This window comes from Dryobates pubescens, chromosome 21, assembly GCF_014839835.1.
Source record: "Dryobates pubescens isolate bDryPub1 chromosome 21, bDryPub1.pri, whole genome shotgun sequence".
NCBI classification, from domain to species: Eukaryota; Metazoa; Chordata; class Aves; order Piciformes; family Picidae; genus Dryobates; species Dryobates pubescens.
This window is the reverse complement of record NC_071632.1, coordinates 11,526,334-11,538,412: the sequence shown is the minus strand read 5'-3', so window position 1 is coordinate 11,538,412 and position 12,079 is coordinate 11,526,334. Positions and strand designations below refer to the sequence as shown.

General features: G+C 41.3%; 1 protein-coding gene across 1 annotated transcript in view; it reads left to right on the top strand.

Moving 5' to 3' along the window:
- The first annotated feature begins 7,364 nt into the window (after positions 1 to 7,364).
- The window catches only part of ODAD2 (outer dynein arm docking complex subunit 2), a 59,674-nt gene continuing 54,959 nt past the window's right edge, over positions 7,365 to 12,079 (top strand). Inside the window, exons 1-3 of the mRNA XM_054171196.1 lie at positions 7,365 to 7,527; positions 8,954 to 9,091; positions 9,294 to 9,438. Of these exons, the coding sequence (XP_054027171.1) occupies positions 7,490 to 7,527; positions 8,954 to 9,091; positions 9,294 to 9,438 (321 nt within the window). The 5' untranslated portion in view covers positions 7,365 to 7,489. The remainder of the gene's footprint in view (positions 7,528 to 8,953; positions 9,092 to 9,293; positions 9,439 to 12,079) is intronic.

Genomic DNA, 12,079 nt, shown 5'->3' with positions numbered 1-12,079 from the left:
GAGGGAGTTCAGAAGTGTTTTGTTTTCCGATGATAGCTGATGTAAGAAGGCATGACATCTTGGCATCCAGCAAGACAAGCCTGAACTCAACCAGGGAATCACACACAGCTTAACAACCAATATAATTGCAGTAATGAGTTGCTACAGCCAATACGTGTCTGAAAACGTGCAGAAATCTGTGGAGCACAGAGACTATGAGCAGACAGCAGGAACAGAAATTGTTCATATCACACAAGAGAATGAGTGATGAGTTTTGGCACTGAAGAATGCAGTTTGCAGAATCCAGCGAGGTGTAGGGCAAGCGTGGCAGAGTACTTGCGTGTGAATAGGCACCATCTGGAAGTCTCTGCACCCACAAACTGTGCCCTAGGCTCCCTAACCTTCTGGTCTTGAACGTCAGGGAAAGGGTTCATGAACAGCAAAAGTTATGAGACCTGATTCCTTATGGAATTATGCGCTTGGTCCCTTTATCTTCTGCTGTCCACCTTCTCCATAAAACACCCACTGGGCATGGCTGAGGTTGCTCATGTTCTAACTAGTTAGCACAGTATGAACAAAACAGCTGTCTGGCTGGTTGCTACAGAACGTGATCTGCAGTTCATATATGCCTGATTTACCTCAGCAAGGGCGTTAATATCGCTTTCCCCTCAATTCAACTACCTCAGGTTTTACGAAACTTGTAGGAGCTTGATTATTTCCAAGATCACAACCATCTGTGAAATATGGTTTATATTTGCTATCAGTTCAAAACTTACTTTGGAAAGAGGAACAAGATGGGGACCACAAGATAGAGACTGTGTGCTATAAACATTTTATTTATTTATTTATTTTTAATTCTCTAGAAATGGAGTTTGGTTTTCCAAGGGCAAACCGCAACACTACATGCTTAAATCACAGTATCACAGTATCACAGTAACTAAGGTTGGAAGAGACCCCAAGGATCATCAAGTCCAACCTGTTCCAACAGACCTCACAACTAGACCATGGCACCAAGTGCCACGTCCAATCTCCTCTTGAACACCTCCAGGGACGGCGACTCCACCACCTCCCTGGGCAGCCCATTCCAATGACGAATGACTCACTCAGTGAAGAACTTTTTCCTCACCTCGAGTCTAAACCTCCCCTGGCACAGCTTGAGACTGTGTCCCCTTGTTCTGGTGCTGGTTGCCTGGGAGGAGAGACCAACCCCCTCCTGTCTACAACCACCTTTCAGGTAGTTGTAGAGGGCAATGAGGTCACCTCTGATCCTTCTCTTCTCCAGGCTAAACAATCCCAGCTCCCTCAGCCTCTCCTCATAAAGCTTGTGCTCAAGGCCTCTCCCCAGCCTTGTTGCCCTTCTCTGGACATGTTCAAGTGTCTCAATGTCCTTCCTAAAATGAGGGTCCCAGAACTGGACACAGTACTCAAGGTGTGGCCTAACCAATGCAGAGTACAGGGGCACAATGACCTCCCTGCTCCTGCTGGCCACACTGTTCCTAATACAGGCCAGGATGCCATTGGCCCTCTTGGCCACCTGGGCACACTGCTGGCTCATGTTTAGGCGGGTGTCAATCAGCACCCCCAGGTCCCTCTCTGTTTGGCAGCTATCCTGCAGAAAGCTACAAAGTCATCAGCTGAAAATACACTAATGGGTTAAAAACTAATTGTGTTGCAAGGTGACAACAGTGCCCAGTATAACCTGAAAAAAAATGAAAAAATAAATGGAATCCTAGAGGGTAGGAGCTGAGAAACTTCCAGAAAAGCTAAAGAGTATTAATGCCATTGTAAAGGGTCCAGGTGAAATTACTTTAGTGGCAATTCTGTTAAGAAAAAACAAGCTCAGGTTGGAACATAGGCAACTAGGGGATAATAAGACGGTAAGAGAAATTAAGAATTTGATTGTTCAGGTAAGTGTTGTGCTTTGCATCACTCACTGTACAAATTATTTCATTAATGTCATTGTTCTTCTCATTTTGCTGTTCTATTAAGCTCTTCATATATCTACCCGTGGGGTTTTGCCTTTTTCTCCCCATTTTCCTTACCATCCCACTGCGGGGATAGGGATGCTGGGCACTTGTGTGAGTGGCTGTGTGGGGCCCAGCTGCTGGCTGAGCCTGAAACACAACATCTTCTAATACCAGATCCCAGCAATGTTCCTTGCTCTACTATCTTGCAGGATGTGTCCTGGTTTCTCATGTTTTTTGATTTATCTTTTTGGAGAAGGTTCCACTGGTAACTAACCCTAAGCTAGATAGGGAAGCCCCTTTTATGGCTGGTGGAGATACATACTTTTGAGGGCAAATCATCCCATTTATCTTTACCACCGAATTATCTTTCCTTCTTGCTGCTCAGTGGAACAGAGTGATCTCATTTAGGAATTCTATTTCTTACTCCACCGACTTCTTGCTTAAAATACTCAGCTCTGTGTGAAAACTCCCTGTCTTCATTCTCGACCACCCATGGTGGTGATACTTTTACTCCTTTTCATATTTTGCTGTTTGCACCTTCTGCCCAGCAAATTCAACTTTATAATAGTCATTAGTTCAGTAAAAAGAAGGGGTGTAATCCTTTCTGGAAATGCTTTCATACATAGTATTCCATACAGAAAAGAAATTGCACCAAGTTTTTTACCCAGGTTTTTTTATTTAAAAGGCTCTTTAATTTTGACCTAATCAAATGATTAATTTTTTATCTTCTGAAGGGTATGCAGTGAAACAAGAAAAGTCAATACTACTCTTAAGTCATTATTGTGCAGACTGCACATGTTTATCTGTTGTTACTGCTTCAGAGTTTCAGTAAGTAAAATGTACATGGACAATCATCTCCATTAAAAAAAAAAGTAATTATTACTTCTAGCCAGCTGAGTGATCAGTTGTAAAATAATTCTTGACTATGTTGACTCTGTGGTGTTGGGAAAACCAGGTACTTACTTGATGGAAGAGACCTCAAAGATCAACCTTGGTGATTCTGTGATTCTATTGGACTCTCCTTGGAAGCATTCTTTCCCTGTATCTTTGGAAGGACACAGCTTCTTAACTTCAGCTAGTGTGCAACAGATAACTGTTCCTTCCTGGGTCAAGTATAAGTCCCATTTTTATTATCTGATAGGTATTTTAGTGAACCCAGGTGACTGGGCTGAAGGGAGGTTTTACAGGTGGTAAGGAAAGTCAGGGAATAAAATTCTTACCAGCCCAGTAGAAGGAATGAGACAAGCATGAGGGAGTACAGTAGCAAGTTTATAACTTAAAAATTCATCCCTTGATGGCTCATTCACATTATGGACAAACAACAGGACTGAGGATATACTATCAATTTCCATTATATGTTTGGGGTGATTTATTTGCTTGTTTATAGTGTTGTGCTGTCCACAGCATGTGAAACGCTCTTCACCAGCTTCATTGTCCTTCTCTGGACATGATTCATCCCCTCAATGTCCTTCTTGTAGTGAGGGCCCCAAAACTGAACCCAGTGCTTAAGGTGTAACTTCACCAGTGCCGAGTAGAGGACAATCACTTCCCTGGTCCTGCCAGCCGTACTATTCCTGATACAAGCCAGGATGCTTGGCAACCTGAGCATACCGATGGGTCATCTTCAGCTGGCTGTCAGTTTCCTGCCACTCGCCCCCCAGCCTGGAGCGTTGATGGGGTTGCTGTGACCCATCTGTCTGCTGCCCGGGTTTCAGCACCCTCCGGGGTGCACCTCCATGGCCTGCGGCCGCCACACCAGTGGCACGTGCGGTGCGGCCGCAGCCCGAGGACAGCGGCGGTTCCCCGCCGAACGCCACTCGTGTTTACCGCATCACCCGGTAACGGCTGCCCGTAGCAACGCGTCCCCGGAAGCCACACGGAGCCCGGCGCAGCTCACCGGGGCAAGGTATGGGGAAGCGGTGCGGCAGTCTGCCGGGCTTCTTGCGGCCCGGGGGTGCTCCAGGCAGCCGCCGGGCTCCGAGATTCCACTTCGTGTGCCCTAGCAGGCCTGAGCCCAGGCTGTGTCCTGGATGCGCCCTGCTCTGCAGCGCGGCGGGCCGGCGCCATGCCCGGCGCTCCGGGCTCTCGTCGGGGGAGAAGCTTCCCCACGCTCCGCTCTTTTCCGTAGCTCTCAGTCCCTCCGGGCTTCACGGGCGAGTCTGACACCCTCTTTTTCTTCCGCTTAAAGAACATGGCTGTGAGGGGTCATTGCTGGGGGTTGCATGTGTCTGGTCCCCTGCACGTACGATTCTGTTTGTCGAGTCTTGAAATGTGTCCTAACAACCCTTCACACTCTTCCTCGGTAAAGGTACTGTGAGACTTCTTGTCTCTCTAGTGCCTCACTGCTCTTGATGTGTAGTGTTATCATGTGCAGCTAATATGGCTTGCTTTCAACATTTTATAAATGATAAGCTGCCCTTTCTCTTTCAGTGGAAGGTTTTTAGAAATAATTTCTCTCTTCTACTTTTCCTTTTGGTTACCTCTTTACTCATAGATAAGTTTTATTTGGACATAAATAGGGGTATGTGTGTTAACAAGTGACCATAGCTCTTATGTTCATTTTGAAGAGACTGACGTCCATCAGGCATAACTCTACAGATCTGTTTCTTAAGAAGTCTGGGAAATTGTGCATGTTTCTAATGGATGAAGCTAATAAATCCTAGGCTAGTCAGGTTATATTATTTTCTGATACTTTAAGACATCTGCCATAGACCACTAAAAGCTCGTATTTACTTGGTTGTTTGCCATAAGCCATAAATTCTTTTCAGTGCAGCTACACGCAGTGCAATTAACTGACAGTAATTAGAATAGAATAGAGTAGAATAGAATTAACAAGGTTGGAAAAGACCTTTGAGATCATTGAGTCCAACCTATCATCCAACACTATCTAATCAGCTAAACCATGGCACCAAGTGCCCCATCCACTTTCACAATTCTGTGTAATATCTTGATTACCTACTGGGATGCAAGGAGATGGTCCATGAATCTTTACGAAGCATTACTGAAGTTTGATGGACTCTGCTGAGCATGAGACTTCAGTACCTAATTCATTACATCATGAACTCTGTGCTCTTTAATACTATTTTATGAAGCAGATTGAATTACCTGTGTGAGGCAATACTAGTAATAATTGTAAATTTATCCCTCTTTTAAAGGGCTGGCAAGCGGGTAAAGATTCCATTGACTATGGAAGAAAAAGTGATGTATACAAAGATATTGTCACATTTCTAAGGGAAAAGTCACCTAGATTTGTAGAAAATATGGCTGAACAGGTAAGTGTTTAGAGTTGTGGTGCTGGCATAGAGTGTTGAAGGAAACATGCTTTTAAATGTGGTCTTAGCTGGTCAAGCTATGGCATCATTTGCCTTGTGATTTGTCTAGTTTGTCACATGTTAAATTGTCTTGTCTAGAGTACATTTTTGGAATAAGGGAATTAGCATGAGTTTATGATTAGTTGGGTCAGCAAGCCTGGGACAGACGAGTCACATCAGGGACTAGTCAAAAACAGATCGTACTTTAAAACCGCCTTGAACTGGATACTCAGAGGAATGTCTTCACCTATCTGGGAGTGACAGCTGCAATAATAATAATAATTAATGATCACAAGCTGTCTTACCTGTAAAAATTGAGTATGTTCCAATAGAGAATAAGAGTTGACAAGGATCCTATAGAATAGGATAGACTAGACTACACTAGAATAGAATAGAATAGACCAGACCAGGTTGGAAGAGACCTTCGAGATCATCATGTCCAACCCATCATCCAACACCATCTAATCAACTAAGCCATGGCACCAAGCATCCCATCAAGTCTCTTCCTAAACACCTCCAGTGATGGTGACTCCACCACCTCCCCAGGCAGCACATTCCAATGGGCAGTCGCTCTCTCTATGAAGAACTTCTTCCTAACATCCAGCCTAAACCTCCCCTGGTGCAGCTTGAGACTGTGTCCTCTTGTTCTGGTACTGGCTGCCTGGGAGAAGAGACTAGCCCCCACCTGTCTACAACCTCCCTTCAGGTAGTTGTTGAGAGCAATAAGGTCTCCCCTGAGCCTCCTCCAGGCTAAGCAGGCTTTCTATTTGGGATATTTTTGATCAGCCATGGTACTTGACACAGACAGCTGAAGGATTGGTAGGTGCCACTCATCTCCATTCTTGTGTATGTGACTTGCTCAACATTGCTTTGTCCTGAGAGGCAGAAGAAGAAAAAACCTGAGATGGAATGTGTTTATATTAACTCTAAACTATATCAAATTTAAATTACTTAGAACTGAAATTTAGCAGTTTATCATAGCCAATATTCAGTTTTATATTTGGTATGTTTTTGTGGGGACTTTTTTTTTGTGGGGAATTTTTGGTAAATCCTTTGTGCAGGAAAACGATTTTTATATAAATGATCCATTGAAAGCAAAAGGACTGACTGCAATTCTGGATCTTAAAGCTCATTTGGAATTAGGTTCTATAAAAGTACTTGTGGCACAAATTATTTAACATGTTAGAAATTGAGTGTGTTTAGGAAGTTCCAAATTTAGCTGTTCATTTATTTCAGAAACTTTAATTGGCACACGGTAGCAGCTGCTTTCCAGGTTAATGCTGTGTGCTTTTAAAGGCAATTTGACTTTAACCTTATAATGTAATTCTACATTTAATGCACACAATTTTTAACCACAGCATCCAGGAATTGTGCTTATAATGTATTAGTTTAATATGCATTATTCATACACTAGTATGACTGGCAAATCATATCTCTTTCTTTAATTAGGAATATGATTTTCTTAAAGAACCAAGATCTGAGAAAAAATATCAGCATATGGAAGTAGTTGATGCTAAGGTCTCTGGCCAACCCCAGAACCTTGATGATTTTATGGAAAAGAATCTATGTGAGAAACCAGAAACTTCTGGAGCAGGAAGAAGATCCATTGATGAGAAGAAATTGGAACCATCTATAAATCTATGTGAGAATCCAGAAACTTCTGGAGCAGGAAGAAGATCCATTGATGAGAAGAGCTTGGGACTATCTATAAATCTATGTGAGAATCCAGAAACTTCTGGAGCAGGAAGAAGATCCATTGATGAGAAGAGCTTGGGACCATCTATAAATCTATGTGAGAATCCAGAAACTTCTGGAGCAGGAAGAAGAACCATTGATGAGAAGAGCTTGGGACCATCTATAAATCTATGTGAGAATCCAGAAACTTCTGAAGCAGGAAGAAGATCCATTGATGAGAAGAGCTTGGGACCATCTATAAATCTATGTGAGAATCCAGAAACTTCTGAAGCAGGAAGAAGATCCATTGATGAGAAGAGCTTGGGACCATCTATAAATCTATGTGAGAATCCAGAAACTTCTGGAGCAGGAAGAAGATCCATTGATGAGAAGAGCTTGGGACCATCTATAAATCTATGTGAGAATCCAGAAACTTCTGAAGCAGGAAGAAGATCCATTGATGAGAAGAACTTGGAACCATCTATAAATCTATGTGAGAATCCAGAAACTTCTGGAGCAGGAAGAAGATCCATTGATGAGAAGAAATTTGAACCATCTATGACATGGAGGAATATTAAGTTTTCTACTTCCCACAGGTCAGTAGTTCTCTTTATAATGGCTTTTTCCCATAGATCTTCCTAAACAGGTCATAACCGGACTGCATTTACAGGTTTGCATTGTTGTCTTCAATTAGCAGCATTAAACCAACATTTACTACATGTTAATTTCTAAGAATAGAATAGAATAGAATAAACCAGGTTGGAAGAGACCTTCAAGATCATCGTATCCAACCCATCATCCAACACCACTTAATCAACTAAACCAAGCACCCTATCAAGTCTCCTCCTAAACACCTCCAATGATGGTGACTCCACCACCTCCCCAGGCAGCACATTCCAATGGGTAATCACTCTGTATAGAATTTCTTGCTAACATCCAGTCTGAACCTCCCCTGGTGCAGCTTGAGACTGTGTCCTCTAAGAAGAGAGTATGGACTTGCAAAGAGATTGCTCAGTTTTGATGTCACGCAATAACTTTGATGATGCCATTACCAAAGCAAGGCAGAGAAATACCTTGCAATCATCTGCAGTACCAGTCCTCCAGGACTGTGAGGTTATTGTCTTTTTGGTGTAAAAAGTCCTTCAAAGCAAGACAGAATAGTCTGATCTAACCACATTTTCCAAGGGAAGCAAAAGAGATGGAAAATCAGGATGACTCTTACTTCTTCTACTAATTTTTATCAATTTCATATTCCATAAGCCACTTTTCTAACTTTGTGTAGTGACAGTCCTCACTAATGAGATTATCTCAAAGTTTGGACTACCAAAAATAAAGTCTACATATCCTGGCTATTGTTGGATGTCTGCTGAAGTCAGGGCTCCATTCTGCTTTCAAGTTTCCGGATTTTGTGTTTATGGAGGAAGAAAAGTATCTGAGGGAAATGCTTTGATTGCCATCCTTCAACAACAACAACAAAGCATCCTCTCAACGCTGCCCATTTGACAAGTTGCAAGAGATATGTTAAGTGATTTTTTATGTTACCTACAGTCATCAGTTAAAAAAAATGTGGTTTTCCAGAGACAAAAGCTTTCCCCTCCCCAGTCATTGTTAGTGTTTGGATGTAATGAAATTGTAATAATGAGTAGTATTCTCTTTCATTGGTGTGACTGTGAACAGCCCAGCCTTGAAAGAACATTTTGTTTTCCTAACATTGTAGATTGGGGACCTGTTACCTAGATAGCTGCTGTTGATCATGGTTGGAGATGGTACTCTAGGATAAATGCACCTGTGGTTTGCCTGCATATGCTCACTCTTTGTTCTTATATCACATACATCATGCCATACCATATCATCATATCACATCATTTAAGACACAGCAGACTTTGTGTTTAATGAAGTTCATTGTGTAGGTTCATAAGCTCATCAATACAGACACGGTGCGTGTCCAACTATAGCTATTCCGTTTGATGGATATATACATTTTTTAAAATGCTTTTGTTTTATTTGTTCTTTTTAACATAGACCCAAATATTTTAGTGGCAAGGCTGCAAAAAGAGACACTGGAAAGGAAAAGAGAAGTCATTCTGTGTCTCAGAAAACGAAAAAGAAAGATGGTGGCATTTCTTTTGCATCTGCTAAAACACAGCTAGCTGCAGCTCGGTATGGCTCACTTGTTTTTATTCCTTCCCTTTATTAATTTCTATTTTCCATCTCTACAGTAATTAGTAATAGTATTTGATTATGTCAATTAGTGTTTTTCTAACACTGTGATTAGGCAGCATTGTCATGTGTTTTCGACATGTGCTTGCTCGTGTTGTTTTGCAGCTGTTTAAAATGGGTGATGCTGTTTGTTTGGTTTCAGTAAAACATCAGGCAGGTTTGGAGACGTTAGCGAAAGCTCCTCAGAGAGTGAGTCAGATGAAGAGCAGCCTGTACGTCACCAGGAAGCACACACTGATTTGCCATCAGAATACTGGGGAATCCAGAAACTTGCAAAATTTTTAAAGGTAAGTGAGAAGTGTTGATAGATTTTGTGGAAAAAAAAATAATTAAAATATTAAAAAAAGAAAAAAGGTTGTGCTTTTTGCCTTCTACATCTGAGGACACCACTCATCCTTTTCACCTTCCATATATTTTAGAATAGAATTGAATAGACCAGGTTGGAAGAGACCTTCAAGATCATCGCGTCCAACCTATCATCCAACACCACCTAATCAACTAAACCATACAGCCAAGCACCCCATCAGTTCTCCTCCCAAACACCTCCAATGATAGTGACTCCACCACCTCCCCAGGCAGCCCATTCCAAAGGGCAATCACACTCTCTGTGTAGAATTTCGTCCTAACATCCAGTCTGAACCTCCCCTGGCACAGCTTGAGACTGTGTCCTCTTGTTCTGGTGCTGGTTACCTGCTATGTAGCATTTTAAAACCCTTTAGCTGTGGATGTTCTTATCACACAGCCATTTCTCCATCTTTTTATTTTTTTTTAATCTGCTTTTTCTGGCTCATCTAGACCCATCTCTTCAGTGTTATTTCAACCTGAAGATGGTATAATTTCTTTATTAATGATTTGGTTTCTGTTTTGCTTTTCGAGTGAAGCTTTCCAAGATATTTCTCTATGTGGATAATAACTTTCAAGAGTTTTTATTAAAACTGAGTAGTTGCCTGAAGTCTTTCATCAGCTATGATTAATGCATGACTGAAGTAATTCTAACGTGGTCTTGTGTCTGGGTGGATGATGTTAGTGGACAGAAACTGTATCATAAACAGGCCTCTTCTAAAGCAACAAAAAATCCTTTTTTTTTACACAGACTTGTTGAAAATCTTTTGGAACCTATGAATATAGATGTTTAGAATTCTGTGTATGTCTGAAACTTAAGCAAAACCAACAACCATCTACTATTCTGGAAAACTCTAAAACTAATGATGTTTTTCCCTCAGGAGAAATTCCTTTACAAGTTTGTGCTGGAATTTATGTACTGTAAGTTACTAATAAAAGCACTGGTTTATTTGGTTTTTCAAGTGCAGCTACAGACTATACACATCCGACTGATAAAATGGTGGAGCTGGCATTTGGTACAGCAGAAATGCTTGTGAGGAATACGCAAAGCTTTGGCTCCTTCCAGTTCCTTAACCACTGAAGAAGTTATTCTCATTATTTTAAAAAGTTTTCAGTGCACTCACACTGCTTGTTCTCAGTCCATATACGTGGGGCTGATGCTAGTGGTTGTAGCCAAGGAGATGCAGAACAGCAGGGACAACAGAAGTTTCTCTACAGTTCTCTGTGCCTTATCTTTTATAGGTTGGACCTCTGTATTCACTATGCTAAAATAACCCTTTGCAAATGGAACCTGGTGTAACATTCAGTATGCAACTTGCTTAGCTACCCACTAATGCTGAACTCACAACATAGACATTGATACATACATTTTGGACTATGTGATTACTGTGCCCAATTCCAGGTGTTGTTTTCAAGTCTTTCAGTTTTGTTTCCTTCTGTCTTATGGACCTTTGCACTTTTCTGAGAGCTCACAGAAATAATCATGCTAATTTGTCTCAGACAAGGAGACTCTGGGCAGCCCATTCCAGTGTTTTGTCATCCTCACAGTGAAAAGCTTTCTTCTTATTTTTATATTTCCCCTTGTTGTACAATTGGACATCACAGAGCAGAGCCTGGCTCCATCTTCCTGACACCTGCCCTCTACATCTTTATAAACAGAAATGCGATCACCCCTCAGCCTCCTCTTCTCCAAGCTAAAGAGACCTAGCTCCCTCAGCCTTCCCTCATAAGCTCCCCAGCTCCCTCAAAAGCCTTTTCCTTAATCTTTCTGATGATTATTACTGGTGATGAACTCTAAAATATTTTCACTGACCCATTTATGGACCACCCCCTTTACTAACAAGGCTCTTCTCTCCTGGTTGTGTAATTCTGAAACTCCTTTTCCTCTCTAGATCCTTCATGTAACCATAGATTTTAGCATTGAATTTGGTTCAGTACTGAAAGGTGTCTGCACTTGCACAAAACCATTTGAGTGAAGAGGAAAAAATATTTTTTATGCTCCTCTATTTTAGAAATGAGCATATTTTTTCCAGATGTCAACAAGCAAAATTACTAAATGGCTTAGAACTAGAGAAAGAAAGGGGAACATTTTTGATCCAATTGTGTGTGCCTGTTAAGAAGTGTTTAAAATGCAAAATTCCATCATATGACAAAGTTTTGTTATGAGAATTCGAATGTATACTTGTTTATGCATTCATGTAGACCTGAGCCTTCCAATAGTACTTTTGATTTCATATATATATATAAATTAAACGAAGTACTGAAGGAGATACTTACATAGTTCTGTCTTGATTCTTAGCTACATAAAGCAAGAAATCCCTGGTGTCAGATAAAGCTGAAAAGAGATGCCTCGGTGCCATACCACAGACAGTGGTTGAAATGTTTTATTGATGGAGTGCTACTTTGGCTTGCACATGGAATTAATTTTAATTCAAGTATAAATACTGCACTTCTGGCCAGACTTAGGAGATTTTTTGGCATTCTTGTTCATGTAGGCAAGTGTTCATGACACATGCAACATAAGAGAAAAGAAATTTATGGCTGCGATATTTAAGTATCTACAAGAATATTTATATAGAAGCACAA